The sequence below is a fragment of the Zootoca vivipara genome, chromosome 5 (genome assembly GCF_965207765.1).
Source record: "Zootoca vivipara chromosome 5, rZooViv2.hap1.1, whole genome shotgun sequence".
Taxonomy (NCBI): Eukaryota; Metazoa; Chordata; class Lepidosauria; order Squamata; family Lacertidae; genus Zootoca; species Zootoca vivipara.
In genome coordinates, this window is record NC_142588.1 from 27,047,935 (window position 1) to 27,073,833 (window position 25,899).

General features: G+C 48.2%; 1 protein-coding gene across 2 annotated transcripts in view; it reads right to left on the minus strand.

Annotated features, from left to right (window-relative positions):
* Window positions 1-3,225: 3,225 nt before the first annotated feature.
* The window catches only part of CHST3 (carbohydrate sulfotransferase 3), a 48,557-nt gene continuing 25,883 nt past the window's right edge, over window positions 3,226-25,899 (minus strand). The window contains exons 2-3 of one of the 2 annotated variants that reach the window (XM_035138395.3): window positions 10,285-10,568; window positions 3,226-8,697 (exon numbers count right to left, since the gene is read on the minus strand). In XM_035138395.3, coding sequence (XP_034994286.1) covers window positions 7,458-8,697; window positions 10,285-10,421 — 1,377 coding nt within the window. In that variant the 5' untranslated portion in view covers window positions 10,422-10,568 and the 3' untranslated portion in view covers window positions 3,226-7,457. Of the gene's footprint in view, window positions 8,698-10,146; window positions 10,569-25,899 lie in introns of both variants that reach the window. The other variant, XM_035138396.3, reaches the window with a different exon arrangement.

The window sequence follows — 25,899 nt, forward strand, 5'->3', positions numbered from 1 at the left end:
GCTGTAAAAACTGTACCGGTAATAAAAAAAAAAATAAGACATCCCACCGAAAGTAAGCCACCCTGTGTTTTTTTGAGGAAAAAAAGTTATAAGACGGTGTCTTAAAAAAGGGGAAAGACGGTAGGTCATAACACAGACATCTCTGCTTACAGGTCGATAGAGGGTAGGGCATTCTCTGAACCTCTCACCTGCTCTCCTCTTGCAGATACTGGGAAAGCATGTTTTCCTACCATTGTAACACGACTGTTCTTCCTGGCCTCCTTCCTCACAGATTCCTCCCACCCATGTGAACCCCTTCAGTTTGAAGATACAGGGCCTGCCTTGAATCTTGTACAGAATGCTGATGTTTTGGTTTTAAACAAACTAAAACAGCTGTTTCTGGCAGAATGATATTGTCCATTCGAAGATGGGGTTTAAAAGGGGGATGAGACTGACAGATGATTCTTCACTTTGAGTTAAAGCACAGCCTAGGATAAACGAGAAAACAAGAGATGGAAAAACAGATAAAAGTAGGAGAGAACAGATCTCTCAACAGTCTTGGAAGGCTGAGAGCAGCTGGAAATGCTCAACTTTTCGGCTTGATGCACGCCTGCAGTTCTGTCTCTAAGGCATGTTGGATGGGGCAGGGTGGTGGAGCTGCAGAATTTTAGGCCATTAGGCGAGTAAACAATTCCAAATCCAGTTCTCTCAGGGCAGTATCTTGCTTGCACTCAACTACTGCACGCACTGCTTTGTCCTTTCACATAGAGGCAGAGGCCAGAAGTAGGGCAACAGGCTTTATAATCAGAGGTGCAGTGCCACTACAGGCTTCTTTTAACATTGGTAACTCCTGCCTTTTTGAAAATGTTTCGCAGGACAACCATAGAGATACCTATGGAACTCTGATGGCTCCACTCCAAACTCATTATTTTTTTTCTTTGTTACTACCGGTACATGAACATTTAGTTGCATTTAATTACGTTTTAATGACTGCCTTTTCTGTTTTAGTTTGTTCTAATTTTTTTCCCCTGCGTAAGCTGCCTTGAGTCACAGACTGGGGAAAAGGTGGGTTATAAATAACTTTAACTTAGTGCAATGACAAGCCCCGTGTTAGAAATTCCCCAGGCGCCTGGGGTGTTTTGCATCTGATGTGGGTCCAACTGCAACCACGTGGAGGTCTCTGGATGCCAGGTTGGCGATGGGCATCTCCATCTGGCTGCTCCTTCCAGCTTCCTTAAGCAGATAAGCAGAAGAGCTTTATTTATGGAGTACATGGCCCACCCCTCTTCTCAGTTAATCCCTACAATGACCCTGTGAGGTATCTTAATAGGCTGTGACTGGCCCAAGGTCACCCAGTGAGCTTCATGACTGAGTGGGGATTTGAACTCTGATCTCCCAGGTCCTTGTCCAACACTCTAACCACTACACCAACCAGCTTCCTTCTGCTATGGGGCAGCTACATAAATTAAGTAGGCAAAGAAACATGGGGAAAGCAAAATGCCACTTGGATCTGGAACATTTTCCTTGAAGCTTCAATTTGTTTTATTCTAGTTTGTTTTTATCTGATGTTTTAATGTGTTGTAAACGGCTTTGAGGGTTTCTTTCTTTAAAATACAAAGCGGTATAGAAATCAAATGGATAATAATAGTTGTTGTTGCCTGTCTGCTCCGAAGACTCCCGAACCAATCACCTTACCCTTGTAGGATGCTTTGTGTGCCAAAAGTTCTTCTTTGCAAAGTGAACCCGGCCGCTGATAGGAGCTGCCCCAAGGCAACAGGGGGCCACGCAGCAAAGGAAGCCAGTAACTGGGCTTATGCACCATTCTCCTAGGCCAACTGCATCCTTTTACAGCACAGATGGAAGTGAAGACAGCATGCTGATTGAATCTTGACAGAAGACACGAGAACGTGCGAGGCTGTGTTGTTGGAAACCTGATTTTTCTATAATCTAGCAAGTCAAAATACCCAGGTCAAAGCCTGTCTCACAGACTGAAGATGTGTTCATCAAGTTTCCAAAAAAAAACACCACCCCACCAACCAACCACCCTTCCTTAAATAAATATACCAGCACTGAATGGTGCCCTTGTGCTCAGGAAGGTCAAATGATTGGCTTAGGAGAAAACTGCCTCTCTGTGTCTATCCCCGGGCTAGCTACAGAGTCGGGAGCCTTTCTGTGTGATCTCCCGAGAGCCGCCAAAGAATTACACCCCCTCCTATTCCTGGGTCTGCTCCTACCAGTGATACTGGACTCCCACTTTTGGCCTGGAGTCTTATCCTCCAGTCCAGTGGATACAGCAAGATTGGCAGACACTGTGCTTAACCAAGCATCTCCATATGCTTGCACCATGTCAATACAAATTAAAATAAGTCTATATAAAAATGTCTGCAGCCTTACAAAACGGGAAGCTTTCTCGGCTGCCAAGAGCAGGGGCTCTCTGGGGGAATGAACCCCATATTTGATATAGGGTTGGCCAGGCTGCAGCCCAGAAAACTTGCCTGAGGTTGCTGCCACGGCTTCGCCCTTCCTACACCAAGTCCTGCTTTGCCCTCCTCCTATGGGGCAAAAGCAAAGTCTTGCCTACTTTGCCACCTTGCAGAAGCAAGTTTGGCAATATCGCTGTGACATAAAACGTTTTAATGATGAAGGCGTTGTCTGGGCTGCAGCATGACAGCCATACCTATTTTGCTTTCCATGAATATATTTAAAGGATAGATAGCTTGATTCTAGACTTGCCAATCACCTGTGATCTGTAAAGTATAAATGCAGCTAATGACTCTAATCCAGCACCCATTCAGGCACACTTAAGCCCCATTGGCTAAAATTATTGGTATAGCTTTACTGGGCAATGGATTATGGCTCCCCTGCATTTTGGGGTGTGATAAAACTATGCAATTCTTTTCTTTTTCATTTGAAGATCTTAAAGAAAAAGTCTGCATGCCATCACACTGTCAATCCTTTCCTTATGTGACTGCAACCATGTCCCCCTCCTCAAACAAACACCACCTTTTATTGGCAAATAAATAAGTAAATGCACCTCTTGCGGTGCAATAGGAAGAATTCTGTTGAGCTGAGGATACAGAACACATTGTTAAAAGAACAAATGGCCCCCCTTATCGTTTCTAAGATAGTCAGAGCTATTTGCAGCTCTGAGATTACAGAGGGAGAATAAAATGTAATTGTTTCCTGCCCAGTTCCTTCCTTTAAATAGAACCCTTCTCTCCCGTAAAAGATTCTTGCAAAAAAACAGGAAGGGGAAAAAAAGACATGTTTTATTTTAACCAGAGCTACTCTTAATTTAATTGCATTTCTATACATTGGGAAACATTTCCGAGTCTGTTTTTATTTTGGTGCAGTCCCAATTCCTGCTAATAAAGTTATTTTTCATCTCCCCCTCCCCCCATACAATAAATAAATAAACAAACAAACCCACTGCACATTTTACAGCTAAAGACAGACAGAAAACATACAAAACTGGAACCATTTTGTAGATGTAAAGAAATGATGGCTGCTTTTCACCAAAGCCACAGTTGTACTTTTCTCTCTCTCTTTTTTGAAAACAACACAACAGAATGTGAAAGCACAATTAAAAGTAAGCAACAGCAGAAGCAACACATAATGAACACAGTGCTGGCTGAAACTTTCCATAAACCAGAATAATTTCCAATGGGCATGGGGGCTGTTAAAGTATCCTACCTGCCAGTGGACTGGATATCTTGAGATTTGGAAGTAAAGACTGTCCATATTGCTTTTCATAGAAAGTTTTCATGGCTATCCAACACTATACTGTGTACTGTGTACTGTGTCCTTTGGAACAGGCCATGTTTGGGTCATGCGTCCTTGTAGTAATTTTCAGGAGATAGAGCAAGCTATGCTGCATCTGACCCTCGTCCTGCTTAAGAACGTTTAATAGGTAGCATTCTGCCTCCACTGAGATGTCTACCCTGCAGGGGAAAGAATTTGCACCATTTGGTGCAAAGTCAGTAGAAGTGTTTGCTTTGCCACCTGTACGCAGCTTCTCAACCAAGGCAAAAAGTAAGCATGTGTCATAACGTCATGACAATGGAACAGGTAGCTTTTCATCAATATTTCATCTGTGTAGAAACTGACATTTAAGCCTCATTTGTACAATTCGTAGCATGTGCCATATCACACTGTCTCCTGTGTCCATAATCTCTGACCATGTGGTTTGGGCAGATTGTGTGGCTCCGCACCACACTAATAATATCTGCTAGTACATAAACCCAGAATTCACCTGAGCTGCCATGTGAGTTGATGTTGCAGCTGTGGATGCTACCATTCTTCTCTAGACCAAGTTTCACCAGTCTGGTGCCTTCAGATGTTTTGGGCTACTGCAGCCGTGCTGGTTGGGGCCGATGGGAGTTGGTTGTCCAAAACTTATGAACATGTATCAATGGGGTTTTCGAGTGATCCCAAAAAAGTGTTTTACGTATAGACATCAATGCACACCATACAAGAGCAGTGTGTCCCAAACTTGAGTCTCTGGCTGTTTTTGGACTACAACTCCCATCATCCCTGGCTACCAGGACCAGTGGTCAGGGATGATAGGAATTGTAGTCCAAAAACAGCAGAAGACCCAAGTTTGGAAAACACTGCAACAGAACATGAACATTTCCATACAGTGACCCCCCAAAAGAGAATTTTGCTTGCGTCTAAGAACCCCCCTTCCCCACCATAAAGAGGGTTTCCTTCAACAGTGAGGCAGGTGCTCTCAATGCCTGCTGTGTGCAGAAGAACCCCAGGTCCATGCGGACTGCGCCCACATCAATCTCCTTTGCCCATAGCACTGTCCTGGACTGGAAATGAATGTACAACCCTTGTTTAAAGGCTTCCCTGAATTACAACTGAGGGAAATTCCACACATCATATGCTTCATTTGGTAACTCTGCTGATTGCTTAATACTCTGAATGTGTGAGACGGCAAAGATCAGTCACCACTTATCAATCAGGCAAATTATCTCCACTGAAGACAGGTTAATAAAGGGAGGGTGGAGTGGAAAGAATTTGTGCTCATTTGCTGTACAGGTGACTGGTGCTAGTAATCTTGAGTGTGTGAAGTCATCAAGCTGAGTGACAACTGGGTGAAAATTAGCTGATGCGAACACCCACCTCCTCTGTGATGCTTTCTGTGGAAAACCTAGCTTTGGAACTTTGGGAGACATTTTGGAAAGAGTTAGTGGCAACCCAGAAGCATTTTTCTTAACCATGGTGTAGAAGATAAAAAGAAAGAGTATGTTGAGTGGCATACTCTTTCTTTTTATCTTCTACACCATGGTATGAATTTCCTGTTTAGATAATCAACTGTTTTTTTCTGGGTGGGGTGGAGAGATTTATTTATTTTTTGCTGCAGCTGGACAAAAGTCCTCTTTTCATTTCCTGATCACTCACTTCATGTCAGAAAAATAGGACCGTGATGCATACAGTTCTCTTCTGATTGGGTTAAAATAAAATGCAGTTACTTATTCGGGAATTCTCTCCCCATTCTCCCCACACCCCCGGCAAAAAAAATTAAGCAATGGTCTTAAAAGCCATAAGCATTACAGCTTCTGGCCGAATGGCATTTGTTAAAAGAAAGAAAGAAAAGGAAATGAAGGTTCTAATAATATATGACTCCATAGACATCTCAGCCAATTGAGATTGGAGATATTTTTCCTATTACAGAAAGTAATTGTTTCTTTTTTAAGGTGTTAAATTAGCATTGCAAGAAAGAACAGTGACAGCTGTGAAGAATGGATCACAATCTATATATCTGTCTCTACACAGAAATGTGACATATCTCCTGCTACTCTTGGTATTTGCCATTATATTACATCCTTTTGTGTTCATGGTGACACAAGGCAAGGCCCTTTGTTGTTTTTGCTATCACAGCTTCCCCTCTGGCATATACATATGCTCATCTGGAATAAACTCAGTATTTCCACCTTGGATGCTCAGTCCAGGCAGGGCAAGTAAGTTAGTAAGTGCTTCAGTTTAATAGCAGGGGCTGACATGTGCTAAAGGTTCATTGGGTTGTTTCCTACTTGGTTGCATTCACTTGAAGCAAAGCAACGAAAAAGTGAACCCACAAACAGAAAGGAATAAGAGGAGCTCATTGATGGCTCTCAGAGATCTTGTTTCTTGCTGTTGCAGAAACCATTTCCATTTCCTATCACTGAACCAGCTCCACTGGCCTGCTGCTTCGTCCTCTCTGTGTTTCGGTAGGCCTGCTCTGTACAAAACAACCCCCACCCCCCTCTGAAATTGCAGAGAAAGAACTATTGGCAGTTTCCAGCCAGCACTTGAAAAGGACACAAAAACAATTATTGGAGGTAGGGAGGAGCAAGCGGGGTGGGAAACACAGTTAAAGCCACAGCCTTCTGTCACCTTACAAGAAAGCAGCTATTGTTTCTAACCGCCTCCAGTCGGCTGGATGAGATTCGGTAACAATTGATTCAGTGACAAGTGAGAAAACCAGATGGCAGGTGTTTGTTTTCAAAAATAGACTATCGGAGACCAAAACAGCTGATGGCACTGCGGAAGCTTGATCCTCAGGGACGCAGGCTGAATGCTATTCCATTCTTCCTCTCCTCTCCCTTCGAATGTTGTTTTCATAGCCTGCTTTCTGTCTCTCGTCCAAGGGCTTAGGTGTAAAGCAAGACAAAAGGCAGCAAGCACACAAAACTGTCCGTGGTGTAGGCCAAAATCCTGTCATTACTGTCGGTAGAGCCAGCTTGGGTCCCATCCCCCCCCCATCCCCTGGTGACTGTGTGATCCAAACGCATCTCCTCAAGTTTAAACAAGGCATTAATTTATCTGAGGGTCTCAAGTAGGAAACGTTCAAAACACCCTCTTGTCAAAAGGATGAAGCAGTCACGCCTCCCGTTGAACAAGTTTCTTTCCTCTCTTTCACACCTTCTCGCAAATATCAGCCCTAAATTTAAGGCTGCCTGAGGCAACTACCAGTGCAACAACTCTGCTTTTCTTACATCTCCCCAGCATGATGTGAAAGCAATTTCTTTTCTTCTTCTTCTTCCCTTTTAATAACTTTCAAAAATAGAATATTTTCTCTCTTTGGGTGTTTAGTGCACAAATGCCCCAGGCATTAAGAGAAAGGCCCTCCTCTGCTGAGGAGGATGTGAACACGAGGTAGGGAAAGCAGAACCCAGCGCTTCATGCTGCAACCTGTGCCAGATTCTGAACTCTCCTTTGTATTGAAGCTCAGCCACCTCACAAATCCATCAAGGGGCCTGGGATTTGAAAGGCAGGCGACGCCTGCTCCCAGAAAAAGCAGAAAGCACCTCGGTGCGAGGACGGCGAGTGCAAGGTAAGCAGAAGCACGAAGCAGGCTAGCCGAAGGCGCACCCCCCTCTCCACCCTTTGCGCTACACGCTGCTCTCCCCCCCAACAATTCTTGCGCTCCGGCTTTTCCAATCCGACAAGAAAGCTACGATGTGGAAAAATCCACCAGCAAAGTGGCACCTTTACGTGATCCAAAAGGTTCTCCTCTCCTCCAGCAAGCTGACTGATCTGTTCGTAAGGGCCTCGGGACTGCCGGCCAGCTTGTAGCCAAAGAGTTTCATGGCCGGGCTGCAGACGTTCTGCACCACCTGGGCAAGCTTGAAAGGGATGCTGAAGCGCCACTTTTCGAACTGCTCGGAGGAGTTTTTCTGGGTGGAGTAGATGCCGTTGCTGTTGTGAGGCGCCTGGGTGTTCTTCTGGATCCACTCCTCTACCTGCGGGGTGATGGTGATGCCCGAGAATCGGTACATCTCCTTTGCCTTCTGAAGGGGCGACCTGGCAATGTCCTCGTAGCGGACCAGCATGTAGCGGCCACGGAGCCAGGCTGGCTGCCTCAAGCCAAGCTCCGCCGAGAGCCGGATGCTCTCGCAATTCCCCTGCAGCCGCTGCACCTCATCCTCATTGAGGGTTGCCGCACCTTCTGTGGCCCACTTCTTCCACGTCTCGTACTTCCCGGAGAAAGCGACCATGCGGGAAGCCAGTACCGCTCGGGGGTCCCTCACCAGCTGAATGATCCTCATGTCCAAGCGAGGGTCCTCGACGAGCGGGCGCAAATACTCCAGCTTCCGGATCCGCACCACCTTCAGCGCCATGTGCTCCTTACGGCGGCAGGCCTCCGTGGCCAGGGTCACGTTGAGGGGCCCGCAGCGGCGGTTCTTGCAATGGTATTTTTCAAAGACCTTCTTGACGAACGGCGTGCAGACGGGCTCCTCGCACAGAGAGCGGCTGGAGCCGCGCCGGAACAGGAACTGGGTCAGGTGGTCCTCTGGGAACGGAATGATGAAGTTCTCCAGGATGTAGAGGTCGCAGAGGAAGAGCTGTTTCAAGACGTCCCGGTAGACAAGGGCTGAGCCCACGGCATTGGCACCTCCAGTCTCGAAGGACACGGTCCTTTCAATGTGCCACAGCGGTTCAAAGAGGTAGAAGATGTTGCCCTGTTGGTTGAAGAATTCCCCTACGAAGGAGGACCCAGTGCGGGTGGTGGCCATGAGAAGAATGTGTCTCCGGGTTCCCTGAACAGGCGCTGGCAAAGTCCCCCCGAGCTGCAAAGTGACATTCTGAAGGCGGTTCCTGAGCTGGGAGAAAGCTGCGTCCAGCTCGCTCAAGGACAGCAAGGAGCCATTCTCTGACAGCACCGAGCCAGAGTCTGTGCTGTTGGCTTCCATCAAGGACTGCGGAGACTGCTTTAGTTTGTCAGACACCCTGTGAAGAAAGAGAACAAAAGTCACCCTAACTAATAATAATAATAATAATAATTTATTATTTATACCCCGCCCATCTGGCCGGGTCTCCCCAGCCACTCTGGGCGGCTTCCAACAGAAGAATAAAACACAATAATCTATTAAACATTAAAAGCCTCCCTGAACAGGGCTGCCTTCAGATGTCTTCTAAAAGTCTGGTAGTTGTTTCCCTTTTCGACATCTGTTGGGAGGGCCTTCCACAGGGCAGGCGCCACCACCGAGAAGGCCCTCTGCCTAGTTCCCTGCAACTTGGCTTCTCGCAACGAGGGAACCGCCAGAAGGCCCTCGGTGCTGGACCTCAGTGTCCGGGCAGAATGATGGAGATGGAGACGCTCCTTCAGGTATACTGGAGCAGCAACAATATTAAAGAGGGGGGCACGCAAGGTTTCAAAGGTTATTCCAGGCCTTAAGAAAGCAAGTATAGCAGCTGATTCTCAACTACTTGCCAAAGGTCTGGGGTGGGGGACGGCATTTGTGACCTGATCTTAGGCACCAAAATGTATTGGGCTTGCCTGGGGTGAAGAAAATTTTCATAGTAGTATGCTAATTCTAATATTCTGACTGAACCCGGTAAACCTTCTAAGGAATCCCCATATCCCTCAGAACACCATTTGCAAATCAGTGCCTCAGTTAGTCCAAAAACCATAGTCTCTGTGTATGTATCTCTTTGGCAAAGTCAACACAAGTGGCATGGACAAGTTGCAGCACAATCAGTCAGCCACCAGAGGCTGCTGCCCTGCCATTGTAACTTGCCATAAAGCCAGCCCTGGCAATAGCGATCTTCTGTTATAGGTTACCGGGTAGCAAAAGGGAGTGTTTGAGAATAGAAATGTTTGTCTATGTGCCACAGTAGTTAACTACCATGCTTGTATAAACACTCGGAAGGGTCAATTATTAGTGGTCTATGGAAAGTGTAATAACCACTGTCTGAGACAGCTTTCAACATGAGCAGGAGGGTAAGGGCCGTAACTTTGTTTTGCATTGCATTTAGAAGGCCCCAGGTTCCAGGTAGGGTTGGAGAGAGCCCTGTGTGAAACAACACTCATCTGGGTGAGCCCAGTGGCCTCACTCAGTATAAGGCAGTTTTCTATGTTTCTGTGAGGACTGAGATCCTATCTGTACCTTTAAAAGCTGTTCAGAAAAGTGAACTTTGGCAACTGCAGCTTGTCAAGCAAGAGGGAGAAAAGGTTTACTTCGTGAAATTCCCTCTTGCCCCTTTCTAGGCGGATTCTGCTAGAAGGCTCTTCTTTTTATAGATATATAAAATCAAATCGATTTATACGAAGCCAATTCCAACCATCCATTGCCGCCACCTATCCCTGTGTGGGGCATGATGTTTAAAAGAGCAACCTGCCTGCATTCCTGGGTAAAGAGGTAGCTTAAATCACACTGGGAGGCAAGAAATATTTACCTTGTTCCAAAAGGCCGGAGAGATGGTGGTAGCAAGTTGGGACCTGCAAAGGTGGTAAGATATAGCTGCAGCCTGAAGGCTACGCTAGGATACAGAGAAAGCCTCTCTTCCAGCACAGCTCTCCTTTCCCCCTCCTACCTTGAGATGATGTTGTTCTCCTTCTCAATAATGACAAGGGCTACCACAAACACCAGGAGGATGGCGTATTTGCTCCTCATCCTCAGGCAATGCAGCAGCTCCCAGAAGTCTTGAGGTAACGTGTGCCCTTTATCCATGGAGAGAGAGAGTGTTGCGTTCGATGACTTGCCAAAGAAAGGCCTTTCCCCTTTGAGGAGAAGGGGGGAAAGGGACCTTCTTCAAACGTCCCCGTTGTTCTTCAGCTATCTGGAAAGCATCATCTAGCTTTAGTTCCGGCGGATGCCCTGCAGAGAGGGAGAATGTGAGAGAAATTGCACGTGTCAATAAGTATACTGCGTGCTTAGGAGCGCGTCTGACCTGCATGCAATTTCAAATTGGTTCTATCTGGATTTAATGGGCATTAGACTTCTGTTCTTGGCTCTGCCCACAGAGGAGATTCATCCGGTGCAGGATTGCTTCCAAAGGATGTGAGTCACCAAGGTCCCTGCCCAGCTTCAGGGGGAAACAGGGTAGCTGCAAGAAGGTAGGGGCTGTTGCCTCCTGGAGGTACGCACCACCCTCCCATGTCAGTGGGGGACATACCTCCCTGGTGGCTGTGTCACTTGGCCTCTTCCTAAAGCTCCTGGCTCACACCTACATTCACTTGGCTTCAACCTGCCCCTTGCGCCTTTCCTGGCTTAAATTTGGGGTGCTGCCAATTTCCGTCCCATGATTCTAACTAGGGTGGTAGGACAGCATCCTAGCATGGCTCCTCCATCCATTGGCACAACCCAACCAAAGCCCCAGAATTCCTCCATGGCAGCACTTCATGATGGAGAGTGTGCACAGGATTTGTGAAACTTCCCTTTACCTCAAGTGATCAGCAGAGAAAGAAGCAGGTGCTTCCACGTGGGGTGTTTATTATGGGATCGGTACTTCTAATCCGTACAAGTGGGGGTTATTGTTTTTTGCAGGATCCACATGACGTATTTTCCCCTCCCCACCCCCAATTCAATCTTCATATTTGTTTTCCTGGACAGCTCTAATCAGTTAAAAAAGAAAGAAAAGAAGCCTATTGCCAACTATCCATTTGCAATATTCTCAGTGACCAGATTGCATATTTAAAAAGCCATCTGGAAGCACCCACAGTTGTCTGAGCTTTCCTTCCCGAGATTCTGTGCCAAGCAATGTGATCCATTTCTGTAAATGGAGGAACTGCATATCGGAACACTCTCTCTCTTTCCCTCTCTTTCTCTGTGTGTATTATATATATGCATTTTAAAATATTGCATATCAAGGAGAGCGCTTCTAGCCTACCCTGACTTTTCTCCCGACACCCTTAATTTTTTATTTTTAATGAGCAGGGTGCTTTTTGGGGGGGGGGGGCAGCAGGGCATAGCGGAAGCATTCCAACATATGACCCTAAAAGCTGCAACAAGGTTCTGCTGATTGTGTAGCTTCGCCCCTCTGCCTCTACTGCCTTTTTGAGGACTGCCGGTCTCATTATTTCCTCCTGAACATTCACCCCTCCACCTTCTCACCATGTCTGAGCTATTTAATGCTTGGGTGTTATGTGGCAGTTTGCATTGTTGGTTAATCTTAATGTGTACCAGCCATATTTCTCCAAGCAGTAAGACAAAGGTGCACAGTTTAAACGACACAAGGAAAGGTATGGATCAGGTTCCTAGGCAATTAATCCTAAATATTTTCCTAGGAAGCAAGGCTGGCCCTCGCCCTGGAGCTTTTCAGCGCTGGGAAAGGGCTAGAGTGACAGCAGCAGTAAAAGTGAAAGTCCCACCTGTTGCTCAACAGAAATTGATTATTTATTCATCATATCAGCTACCTGCCTTCATGGCCCATGGGCACCCAAAGAAAGATACTCTAATTACAAAAGCATAAAGCACTGGGCGACAATGAAATACGATAAAAAAAAATCCAATAAAAGCAAGTTCAACCGTCACATAATAAACAACAGTAAAAAAAGAGAAAGCAGCAAGCCTGACAGCTAATTTCTTGTATAAAACTAGCCTCCAGATAGCACCATCCATCAACCACCAGCAAAAGCTTTAAAAAAACAAAAACCTTTAACAAAAATGTATTTACTTGCCAGTGGAATGCAGCAGGGAAGGGTCTATTTCAGAAGCATTTCTCATGGTGTGGTTTAGCAAAGAACAAAGTTTCTCCCCCAGATATCAGGGGCAGGAAGGAAATAGACACCTATGCCATAGATTCTATGAACCTCCTTTTTAAGAAAGGCATATCTGCCAATGGCAGTTTCGAAACAGCTCAGCAGGTACAGAAAAGAAAGAAAGAAACTTTATACACATAAGATTCTCCATACACAATTTTGGATTATCCTTCTAACGAAGTATAAATATTCTGCATTATTTCTTAATGTAACTAAATAAAATCACATTGAAGTTAATGGAGTGGTGAAACCAGACCAAACGGGCAAAGCAGATTTTCATCCAGTTCATTTCACGCCTTTAAGGCAAACTTTAAAAAGCAGCAAAGGGAAATAAAGAACGTGCTGGAGAGGGAGAGTTCACATACATTGCTGAAGGTATTGCTAGATACTACCCAATGGGTACCTGCAATAGCCAAGAGAAGTACTGAGCACTGCAGCAATTCTCTAGGGGAAGTTTTTTTGGGGAGTGGGAGAGAAAAACATTTGGAAACTGTGTTTCCCCCATATCATGCAGCCCCACCCTAAGATCAGGGGTCAGCAAGGTTTACCTCGTCTGGGCCGGTTCACTCCCGTGGAGATCGCTCCGTGGGCTAGATCACGTCTGCACAGATGTTGATTTCCGGCACCACGGAAGCGAGTCCCCGCTCCGCGCTGCACCAGTTTAGTGCAGCGCACGGGGACTTGCCAAGCGGTCGGCTCGGGGGCAGCTCGGGGACCCTTTAAACGACTCCCATGGGCTGCTTGTGGCCCATGGGCCGCAGGTTGCCAACCCCTACTAAGATAAGTAAGTGGGAGAGAGATAGGACTCCCATTAATTAAAGTGGACACTTCACATCTCCCCACACAGGCATGGGAAATGTATGGTACTCTGGTATCTCCCCCATGTGTTGCCTCAAACCATCAAGGAAACATCTGGGACTCTCAGCATATGGAAACCCTGCTTCTACATCAAGGGCTTGAAGGCTGCTCTGTTTTGCTGCGTGAACAAGGCTCCAGCTCAGCAGAGAGAGCAATAAAAAGAAAGCAGGGGGCCTCCTCTTCCTTGCAACCTCCATCCTCAGCTGCTGAGAGCATCCATCAACCTCTGCCCCCTTAACATCTCTCCGTTCCCAAAAATAAATCTTCCCCAAAGACCCCTTGCTGCACTTCCCCTCTGGCACCAGGCCCTCCTGACTTTTCAGACTCTTGCGCTCTAAAAGGCAACTGCACAAGCAGAACTCGCTGCTCCCACCAACTGTTTATTTGCAGAAGCCCAGAGGCTTCTCTCTGATCTGCAAAAGAGGAGGTGGGGGCCTAGAACCTGGAAAGGGAATCCCACTGAGGGCAGGAACCACCTCCGACTCCTTAATAAGGGGCTGAATGAAACACACTGCACTGGGCCCACCCTCTGCCTATTCGGAGAAAGAGCTGGATATATTTGTACTTCTTCCTCCACTGTGGAATTGGAAACACCATCCCAGTACGATCCATCCTATAGAATGCCCTGCTAAGTGAGGAGGGCCAGTCTTAAATAAATAAACAGTAGCAAAGAAGTCATAAAAACCAACCCTTGTTGTGGGCAAGCACTGGTTAAGCGTGCCAATGCTCTGATGTGCACACTGACTTGGTGCGAGCAGCTATGGCTTCAGAATTCGAGCATTTGCTTGCAATTCCAGGTGTTAGCTCAGAAGGGATATGCCATGGATTGGTTGGACACAGAGGAATGGTGGGAGGAACCAGCTGGGGAACCACCAAGGGAAGACAGCTGGGGATTGGGGGTGGGACAACGATGGTGAGTGGTCAGAGGGAGAAGACAGGGAAGAGGTGGCGGGCGGGGAAGAGGAGGTGGCAGAAGCTGAAGGGGTAACAGGGCTCAGTGAGTTGGGAGAGTTTGTGGCAGAAAGAAGTCAGGAGTCAGAGGCAGAAGCTGAAGCACAAAGGTGGGAGGAGGGAGGCCAACAGGCAGAGATGAGTCAGGTTAGTGAAGAGCAACAGGTGTCTCCCCCTTCCCAGAACCAGGAGAGGGCTGAAATGGGTGGGGGAAAGACAGGCACGCAGGCACAGTCTCCAGTTGCTTGGAAGAAGCCCTGGAGAGGGGAGGACTTACAAGGGTTTGGGGAAGCAGGGGCTTTTAGTCTCAGCAACTGATTTCATGGAGTCAGACCTACCTGCTGCTGTGCTCATTAGGCCTGAAACCCAGCCAAGCCTGTGGAGTTCACGTTTCTCTAATAACAAGTGTCACGGTGGCCGGAGTGGACTACTTCAGAGTAACGACGCCACGCAGCTCTGCATTTTATTCTTTTATTGGTGCTGCGTATTTACAGTGCTCAAGTCATTGCTATTTACACGGAGTGATGTGGTCAGTCTGTTTCAGAACCTCCTAATGGCTTTTGGCGCGTCTTTCTCCAACACAAAAGCTTTGGCAGACCCATCCTCTTGCCCCTCCTCTTCCTGCGTAATTCTGGAGTTGGGGGGATGGGTCTTCCCCCCTTGCTTGCCCCTTCCTGTCCCACCTGGGACCCTGGCTCCTCTACCTTGCCTGAGCCTCGGACACGACTTCCTGCTTCCCCACTGGAATCGGAACTCTCCCTGCTTTCCCCTTTGCTCGGGGACGGGCTTGAACTCAGGAGGGGAGGGACTTCGCGATATCCCCTGTCCCTCACATCCACCCCCCTCCCAAGCTCTCCTTCACCCCTCCCCAGGCCCCCCCCATGTGTCGGTGACGACTGGAAGCCTAAGAACTCAGTGCTCTCCGAGCCCGTTGGTGTGAATACCTCCCCCCAGTCCTGCGAGCCCCCCCCTTCCGCCTGGGCGGACGGGAATCCCAAAAAGTCCGTGGCGTCAGAGCTGGTGGGGGTAAAAACGTTCTGCCAATCTGCTCCTTCCTCTGACTGGGTGGATCTCGGTGACACCCATACCTCATCCTCTGGTTCCTCAAACTCCGCTTCCCAGCGCCATGGTGAGCTGCTCTCCCGTGCCTCCTCCTCCTCCCCCTCCCTTTCCATGTGCCAGGGCTTGGGTCTGTGGGGAAAGAGGGCGTGAAATTCTTCCACCAAGAATTCCTCCTGTATCTGAGTGGCTGGGACCCATTCATTCTGGGACGGTGGAGCATCCTCCCATGCCATGAGGTACTCCAGTCCCCCCACCCCCCACCTTGAATCCAGGATGGCCGTGGCCTCATTGAGTTGCTCCCTGCCTTCCCTCTCCCCCCCTCCCTCGGGGGTTTGTTCGCTGTCTCGGAGCCTGCTGCTTTCCCTGTACGGCGACAGCAGCGATCTATGAAACACTGGATGCACCCTCATGTCCTCTGGCAGTGCCAGCCTGTATGCCACCGGGTTTACCTGTTGCGTGACCGTGAAGGGGCCCAGCCTTTTGGGTGCCAGCTTTTTGCACCTCCCTCTGGTGGGAAGGCCCTCCGAGGACAACCACACCTTGTCCCCCACCCTGATGACCTCCCCTAGTCGCCTGTGGCGATCTGCCCCCTTTTTGTACGCTTCCTTGGCCCTCTCCAAGTGTTCTCTGAGCTGCTGGTGCACCGTCTCCAGTTCCTCTGCCCAATCCTCAGCCTGTGGGCCCTCCTCCTCCTCCTCCCCCTCCCTCTCTGGGAAAGATCTGAGGTCGCGCCCGTAATTGGCCTTAAAGGGCGACACCCCTGTGGAGACGTGCACTGCATTGTTGTAGGCAAATTCTGCTAGTGGCAGGCGATCCACCCAGTCCGTTTGCCTCTGGCTGACGTAACATCTCAGGTACTGCTGCAGAATGGCGTTGACCCTCTCCGCTTGTCCGTTGGTCTGCGGGTGTCTAGCCGTCGACAAGCTGACCTCCACCTGCAGGAGGTTCATGAGCCGCCGCCAGAACCTGGAAACAAATTGGCGGCCACGATCCGAAATAACCCTTAAAGGTAATCCATGCAGTCTGAAAACGTGATCAACAAACAGTTTGGCTGTCTCTTCTGCAGAGACTGCCCTGGCACACGGTATAAAGTGGCACATTTTGGACATGAGGTCCACCACCACCAACACTGCGGTCTTACCCCGGGAAGAAGGCAGATCTGTGATGAAGTCCATGGACAGCACTTCCCACGGCCTGTGTGGCGTGGCTAAGGGCTCCAGCAACCCTGGTGGCGCTGCTCTGACCACCTTTGCCCGCTGGCAGGTGTCACAGCCCCGTACATAGTCTCGAACATCTTCCCTCACCCCTGGCCACCAGAAGTGTCTCATGACTAGGTGAGTGGTCTTGTCCCTTCCAAAATGCCCCGCCGTTGGGTTGTCGTGCATCTGTTTGAGGACCGTACGTCTGAGCTGGGTGGTGGGCAGGTACAGTGCCCCCTTGTAGAAAAGCAGCCCTCTGCGTTCTGCAAAGTCTTTTGCCTGCTCCCTCCCCCCTCTCAGTTCTCTGAAGATGCGGTTGGCAAAGTCATCCGCTGCCGTCAGTGCTGTGAGTTCTGCCTCGCTCACCACTGCTGCTCCGCAGGACCATGCCGACGGGGGGAAAATGTGCCTTGGGGCTGGTGGCTCCTCCTCCTCCATGTACTCTGGCTTGCGGGAGAGGGCATCCGCCCTGACGTTCTGCTCTCCCGGGATGTAGTGTATGGAGAAGTTGAAGTTCGAGAAGAACTCTGCCCACCGTATCTGCCGCTGGTTGAGCACCCTGGCAGTTCTCCAGAACTCCAGGTTCTTGTGGTCTGTGCACACCTGGATGGGGTGCTTGGCGCCCACCAGGAAGTGTCTCCAATGTTTGAACGCAGCGTGGATCGCAAGAAGTTCTTTGTCAAACACGGTGTAGTTGCGCTCGGGCTGTGTCAACTTCCTGGAGAAGAAGGCACAGGGTCTCCACTCCCTGTTGGCGTCCAGTTGCAACAAAATGGCGCCCACAGCTTTCTCAGAAGCATCTGTCTCAATGCGTAGGGGCGCGTCCTGGACCACGTGGAACAGGTTCTGGTCCGAGGCGAACACCCTCTTGAGGCTTTCGAACGCTGCTTGCGCCTCTGGTGTCCACCTGAACTTCTGCTTGCCTCTCAGGCAGTCAGTGATGGGAGCCGTAACGCGAGAGAAGTTCTTGATGAACTTCCTGTAGAAGTTGGCGAAGCCTAGTAGGCGTTGGGCATCTTTGCGCGTCCTGGGGCTGTGCCAGTCCAGGATGGCCTGCACCTTGTCCTTGTCCATCGCCAGCCCCTTGTCTGACAGCTTGTAGCCCAGGAAGTCCACCTCCTTGGTGTGAAACTTGCACTTCTCCAGCTTCACATACAGGTGGTTCTCCTTCAGGCGCTGCAACACTTCCCTGACATCTTTCACATGCTGCACTGGGTCATTGGAATAGATAAGGATGTCATCCAGAAAGACCAGGCAGTTCTTGAAGAGGAGGGACCCCAGGACGTGGTGCATGAAGGCCTGGAAGCAGGCTGAGCCCCCTTGCAACCCGAAGGGCATCACCCGATATTCAAAAGAGCCCAGAGGCGTGAACATCGTGGTCTTCCATTCATCGCCTTCCCGGATCCTGATCAAGTTGTACGCCCCCCTCAGGTCTAGCTTGGTGAAAATCTTGCCCCTGCGTGCTGCTGTCAGGAGATCATCCACTCTGGGCATGGGGAAAGCCACTGGCTCTGTCACCGAATTCAGCCGTCTAAAATCCACCACCAGGCGGCGCTGTTGCGTGTCTTTCTTGTCCACCCAGAAGACCGGGCTGCCCCCTGCTGCCTTGCTTTCTCTGATGAACCCCCGCTTGAGGTTCTTGTCGATGAAAGCGCGCAGATCCTCCAGTTCCTGGTCTGACATGGCGTACAGCTTGGCTGGGGGTATAGTTGCCCCTGGCACCAGGTTGATCTGGCAGTCAAAAGGCCTGTGTGGGGGTAGGTGGTCGGACTCCGCTTCGCTGAAGACCTCCTGCAGGTCCCAGTACGGCTTGGGTATCGCCTCACCCCCTTTGACGTGCATGGTGGCCACCGTGGCTATCGGAGGCCCCTCCCCTGGTTGGTGCTGCATGCAATGTTCCAGGCAAAAGTCCGATCCAAAAGTGATGCATCTCTGGTGCCAACTGATGGAGGGGTCGTGGCGCGCCAGCCAGCTCATGCCCAAGACGATGGGGGGGTCTGAGATGGTGGTGACGTTGAATGCCAGTGTCTCTGAGTGCCTTCCCACCGTCATTCTCATGGGGGGGGTTTGATGAGTGATGGCCCCCCCCAGCAGCTCTCTGCCGTCAATGGTTGCCACGTGAAGGGGAAAATCCAGCTGCAGAAGCTGGATCTGGTGCTCTTCTGCAAAGTTTCTCGAGAAGAAGTTCGCTGAGGCACCACTGTCAATTAAGGCAAGGACTGTCAGGGGATAGCCATTTGGGAGCGTTAGCGTGACTTCTAGAACCACTCCTGCTCTGGGAGGGGTGGGCTGGCTCTGCTCCTCTCTGTGCGGGTGGGTGGGCTGGGGCTGTTGTCTGCTGACTGTGCCTGGCTGCTGCCCCTTGTCTCCTGCAGCCAGGCTTTCCCGTTTCCCTGCTGTGGTGCTGCGTCAGTGGGGGAGGGCACCACCGTTCCCGCCCTTCCTTGCCACTCCCTGCGATGTGGGCAGTCTCTGACGAGATGCTGGGGGGAGTTGCAGAGAAAGCAATTCCCGCCCTTTCCCTCCTTGCGTCTTGGCGCCGCTGGGGTTTGAAAAGCCCGCGCGCGCGCGCTATCAATCTGCATGGGTTCCTGGTCCTGGCTGGCCCCAGGCGTGGCTTGAAAGGGTTGTTGGGGGAGTGGTTTCTCCTGCGACCGTGGGAACCAAGCCCGCTTTGCGCGCGTTGCTTGTTTGTCGCTCCACCGGGATTCCTGTCTCACCCCCACCGCCAGAGCCGCTTTGCTCAGCTGATCCATATCACTGGGCTTTGGACCTCTCGAGAGCTCATCCTTCACCTCCTCATGCAACCCCAAGTAGAACGCCGCTTGCATTGGGGGGGACCCCAGTTCCCACCCCAATCTGTGCACCAGCATGGTGAATTTCGCCCAATACGCGCGAACTGTCATATTTCCTTGGCGTAAATTATGAAGTTCCTCCTTAGTCTGGTCCATATGACTATCGGACGAATACATCGTTTTCAAACCTTCTAGAAATAGTTTGACATTCTTCATGCAAGGATTCCTTGTTGCAATTAACGGTCTTAGCCACTCCCTGGCTGCCCCGGTAAGGTGCTCCACAATAAACGCTACTCTGTGCTCATCATCAGGGAACTCATCGTGGTGCAGCTCAAGAGCATACACAATCTCAGTCTCAAAGCCTTGAAATTCCTTCGGGTCTCCATTGAACTTGCTAACTAGGGTCCCAGCTCTCCTTCCTGGCAGCACTTGGACTTGGGGTGCCCCTCCCGCCTTGTTTTTCTCTGCATCCAGCTTGTTTTGGAGGTCTACCGCCACCGCCCTTAATTGCTGCTCTTTTTCCTGAAGCTCTCTCACCTGTTCCGCAAGTTGTAGCCGGTCGTCCTGGACCTTCTTAGTCTCCTCTTTAGCTGCCTTCAATTCTCCCTGCGCCTGCAGCGACAGCTGCTGCAGTTCTAGCTGGGCTTGCTCCGCGATCTGCCGCCACTTCTCCGCCTCTGACACGCTCATCTCGGCAACTCCAAAGTAGCCCAAAAATGATTAGGAGGTTGCTGTCACGGTGGCCGGAGTGGACTACTTCAGAGTAACGACGCCACGCAGCTCTGCATTTTATTCTTTTATTGGTGCTGCGTATTTACAGTGCTCAAGTCATTGCTATTTACACGGAGTGATGTGGTCAGTCTGTTTCAGAACCTCCTAATGGCTTTTGGCGCGTCTTTCTCCAACACAAAAGCTTTGGCAGACCCATCCTCTTGCCCCTCCTCTTCCTGCGTAATTCTGGAGTTGGGGGGATGGGTCTTCCCCCCTTGCTTGCCCCTTCCTGTCCCACCTGGGACCCTGGCTCCTCTACCTTGCCTGAGCCTCGGACACGACTTCCTGCTTCCCCACTGGAATCGGAACTCTCCCTGCTTTCCCCTTTGCTCGGGGACGGGCTTGAACTCAGGAGGGGAGGGACTTCGCGATATCCCCTGTCCCTCACAACAAGCTTTGAACTGTTTAATTTACTGACTGGTTTTGCTCTGGGACAGGATATTTGGGGCCGCTAAAGAAAAAGATGTCATAATCAAATGTTGCCATTTCTTTTAACAGTTGCACAAATGAAACCACCTACAGATTATTCCTGGCAGGAGCTTGCGTATGTGTGGGAAATTAAATATATTTAAAGCTAGGCATAAACTCTAATAATGTGGAATATATATCACCAGTAAGATAAAAACTCAACCAAATCCCAGTAATATTTTTGTTTTCAAACCCAGCTAAAAGGCAGCCAGTAGGAACGGTTGCTGCTTTCCAATTGTCCATCAATCTATGAAAAACAAGAGCCACCTAACAACTGAGCCTATTGCCATGGGATAGTTTATCTAGCTGCCAAAATTTGCCTGCCAAAGGCCTTAAATGACCAGTCTGTCCTTATCAGTAGTGAAGCGAAACGGCCCCTTTATTGCTTACGCAGAGGTTTCACAATATTTCAGTGTTTCGGAGTGAGGGGCAGAGCCAATCTGTAAATGTTTGGATCCCAGAACAGGTGTCTCAGGCTGGATAAACACAATCCCACCTACCCACCCTGAGAGTGGAAGAGATGGTGCCAACGCCATGTATTCTCACCCTATTTTTGTCCCTGTGCAGAAGCTGCTTGACCAAAGGTGATGGCCTGGCAAGAGAAATGCATGTGGAGACCACAGGAACCAACGCATCACAGAACACTTCCACCCCTCTTAAAACTATTGCCTGCCTCCAGCCACAGGGTACGTACTGACAGTGGTAAATGATGTTGTGTGTGACAGGAATCCAACTGCAAACAGATTATTAGAACCCTTTAGTTAACATGCACATAATCCAAGTTCCCTCCAGGGGTCCATGAACCTTCATCCTGCTCTTTCACGAAACTTTGGCACAGGTTGCTTTTCACTAATGAACCCCTCCCCCTTTCCAGAATACATTTGGCCTGCCTTTGGGTTTTGGTACAGAATCACATGACTATAATTGAAACCCATGCACTTCTAACCAGGAACCCATGCAATAAATAGATTCTTTATTCTTTACTTATTTACATTTTAAACCAATATTTATACATAAAAGTCTCGGGAAGCAGTATATTTAGTCCCAGAAAGTGGAGGCCATGCTCAGGCCAGATGTGCTATGCTTATGGATACCATATGTTTAGTAGGTTTAAAGATGACAAAAAAAAAATATTGTTCTGGGGGTTACATTACTAGAGTTATAAAGTGGTATCTTCTTCAGCAGTTATGAAGCAGTATCTCTGAAGTAGCATATGAATAAGAGTAAGGCAATGCACTACAGCACAGCAGTGGCTGGAGGGGGTGGGTGGGACTCCAATTAATCGTCATTTCAGGTAGGGTAGGAAACAGCAGCATGTAATGTTTGCCAGGCATCCCCAAACTTCGGCCCTCCAGATGTTTCGGACTACAATTCCCATCTTCCCCCGACCACTGGTCCTGTTAGCTAGGGATCATGGGAATTGTAGGCCAAAACATCTGGAGGGCCGCAGTTTGGGGGTGCCTGGTTCAAGCCCTGCAAATAATATGAAGTCTCTGGATTCGCCAGGCCTGGTACAAATGACTGACAGCCTGCCTTTATGACCAATTCCAATTCCAATCACTTTATTTCAGCTTTAAGCTCATAGACATAAGAACAAGAACAAGGGCATGCACGATTTAGTTTACAGTTAATAACAATAAAATAAGTTAAAAGATATACATAATTAGATAAAATTATAATAAAAGAATTTCTAATTACATATAACAGCCTTTTTGACCTTGATTGTAACTATCATCTGCTTCCTGCACTTGAAACCCCAAACCCTAACCCCTAGCCCCCATCTCAGAGCTAAACTAAACATTACATTAAGTACATTATTTGAAAGTGCACTTAAGATTTTCCACTTCTTTCTTAGCAGAAAGCCCCCCCTCTCTCTGTGTGTGTATCCCTATGCTGATTCAGAAAAGGATCACAGTACTGGGCCAGGGGAGGAGAACAGGCCTCCCTCAAATCTCACCACCCTCAAGTGATACTTGCTCAAGTGCAAATAGCAGCTGCAAGGGGCTTTTTCCATTGGAAAACAGTAAAGGGGAAGGTGGTTACTTCTCTCCCTGTGACAACATGATCCCAATCCGGACTGCCCTTTGCCCACCACGGCTGCTGCTGCTGGAGTGTTCTAACTCCATTTATAAACAGTGTACTTAACAGAAGAATACGGAGTTTGACTGAAAGGTCCGCCAGCCCTAGGCGCCCGAATACGACTGTCACAGGTGTGGATTCAATCATGGCTGCCATGACACAGAGAGAAACAAGCAGCCACTTCAGTCTCCAAAGGGGAAACAGCTACTCTTGAGCACTCAGCTAACTGGCAGGCATTGCTTTGTAGAGACGCCATTTCCTTCCGTTACTTTAACGCAGAAAACAATAACAGAACACCACCACCCCGCCAGAGATTACAGCATGTCCTCTTTTATTGGGCAAATAAAGGAAGATAGAACTCGAGATTTGAGGCCTTCTCACAACTTTCAGTTATTCTACCAATTCAGGGTTTGGGAGGGGGTATTACTTGTGTCATACAGACACACAGGCTGCAATTATTTGATCCCACGAGGCTTACTTTCAAGTAAAACGCATAGGACCCAGATGTCTCTTTTCACAAAATTAAGATTGAGAAACCAGGAGAGAAGACTGCTGAATGTGTTCTCAGCTTCTCTTGTGAAACACAGGGCTGAGTGTTGCGCTTCCAACCTGCACCATTGGCTCAGATATGTTATTGCCATAAAAATAGTAATTTGCCAAGTAACCGAGTCTGAAGGCTTATGCTTCTCATTTAAGACTCAGAAATGTGTTCTCTGTGTTGCTTTTAAATCCCAGCTGTATGCTTCCTACCCTGGAAAAACGTGGATAAAATTTTCTAGTTCTAAATACACACACACACACACACACACACACACACCACAATGTTCTGCTTTTAACAATGCAGTTGTCTACACCTTTCTCTTCAGAAGCAATTTCAACTGAGATCAGTGGGACTAACTCCCAGGTAAACAACTACTGTACAGGGTTCTATTCCCATTCCATTTTTTAATTTGTATACCACCTTTCTATGGAACTGCACTCAATGTGGTTTTGCAGCCTCAGTCTCTTTTAAGACCGGTATCAAAATACCCAGAGACAACAATGAACGTACTGTTAATTCTGGCTTCCGAGGGACAACTGGTGAGCAGATTTCTGTCGCCAACAAACCCCAGCCAGTGTAAGAAAATGTATTTAATTTATTTATGAGAAGATTTCTACCCTGCCTTTCTACCATTAAAAGAGACCCAAGAGGCAGCCTAACAGAATCAAAATTAAAGGAAGTCAATAAAAATCAATACAGAATTAACGAAAAGATAGAAATGCCACAGATATACATAACCCACCCCTATAAAGGCAACAGGAGCATAATTTACCAGCAGCCAGACTATCCAGTCCCCAAAGAACAGCACCTTTATGGTGGTTAACTAAAATTGCCCAGATCTGAAAACAGTGCAGGTCACACATACAAAATGGGAGTTGCCTGTCTTTCAGAATACCCATTGTAAAGTATATGCATGTCCTCACAGCTGCTTCACACACATGGCTTCTCTGGTGTCACATCAATATTCTCTAAAACAGCATCATAAAATGCAATGGGCAGGTGCATATGAACATGCGCTGGACACAACCACTCAGACTCCCTGCCATGTGTTTAAGACCACCATTCACATTTTATGTGTTTGCTGTGGGTAACACAAATGTAGCTGAAAAACAACAATGCTGCTATACTGAAGTATGAAGTTGAGTGTCAGTATGGGCTGGATGAAGATATGATACAATAAGGAATAATGAATGAGATGCCTACGGGTAAATTAACGTGGAAAACAATTGTCTTCCATATGGACAGTCAAGAGCCAGGGTTATGAGGCTGAAATGAGGGCAAAATCCAGGTGAGGCAGCTGGCAGCTCATGGTAAGCTGAATATTAATTTAACTTGGGTCCTATAGAGAAGGGTTAAAGAATAAAGTCAAAACAAACCAGCAAAAAAAAATACAAAATATATATACTGTATATCCATAGTCTTGCCAGAATACTTCTAATTGCGGATGAATTCCAAACCTAGGTCTGTTACAGATCACTAACTTTTTCTTGTGCTAGCTACCTCCAAAAAGCAATTTGAGCTTGGTGCTTGCACTGGGAGCCTGATGAAGAGTTTGCTCATCACAAAGCTTTAAGAAATCCGGATCGTTTGAAGCCGGCCCTACTCCTCCGTCTATACGTACCCTTTCAGTTCAGAACTGTTGCTCTGAGCCAGACTTTTATAGTAAGCAGGCTCGTTGACCTCTGTCTCACCACAGGCCTCCTCTTAAAAGTCATATTTCTGTTTATGAGCTTTTCTAAGGACTGTTAAAAGCCTATGGTGGCTCACAAAGCAATATGGTCTGCAGTTTTCATTTGAGACTTTGCTTAAGGATGCTCTTCAGAATTGCTTTCATCTCAGCAGGGTGGGAAACATCATGGGGCAAGCAACCAGGAGCAGCCTTTTCATTGTGTTGCAGGCCATTCGAGTGTAATATTTAAATAGTATATAGCTCACAGAAAAGCAAACTGCTGATGACAGGTTTACTTATTTTTGGATTATTAAAAAGATTGGTTCTATTTGCACCATGCTGGTACTTTAATTATTTGATTTCTGGGCTGTGCAAAATCGACCCTCTCAAACAAGGTTTCCCAAACTGGGGTCTCCAACTGTTTTTTGGACTACAACTCCCATCACCCCTAGCTAGCAGGAGTAGTGGCCAGGGATGATGGAAATTGTAGTCCAAAAACAGTTGGAGAGCCAAGTTTGGGAAACCCTCCTCTAGAACAATGTCTGTCAAACAGTGGGACAGGACTCACCAGTGGATCCACTTTCAGGCAAGCCTTAGTGCCACAGCCTGCTCTGTCCCTCTTCACTTGCTTAACCCCTTGCCTGCCGTTGCCATAAGCCTTTCAGCTGGACCGATGCCAGAACCAGCAACTTCTTCCATGTTGGGTAAAGATGGCCAGGAGACAGAAGGGCTTTGGGAATGAGGAGGGAGGAAGCTTCCTCTGAGGGGAAAGGACCCAAGAAGGCGTTGAAGGAAATTAGAAATGGAATAAGCTAAAATAATATTAACAGATAAATTTTTGATATTTATTAGAAACAAGCAAGCAAAGTAGGAAGAAAGAGGAAGGGGATAAGATAGGGAAGCTGTTAAAGGAAGAAGAAACAGATATAAAAGAGCCAGGGAGGAAAGAAATAAGTAGGGATTCAGGACAGGGGTGGGGGAGAAAGAGAGAGCGAGAAAGGCACAAATTGAGTGTGAAAGGCAAATGGGAGAAGAAATTACAGGAAATGGATAAA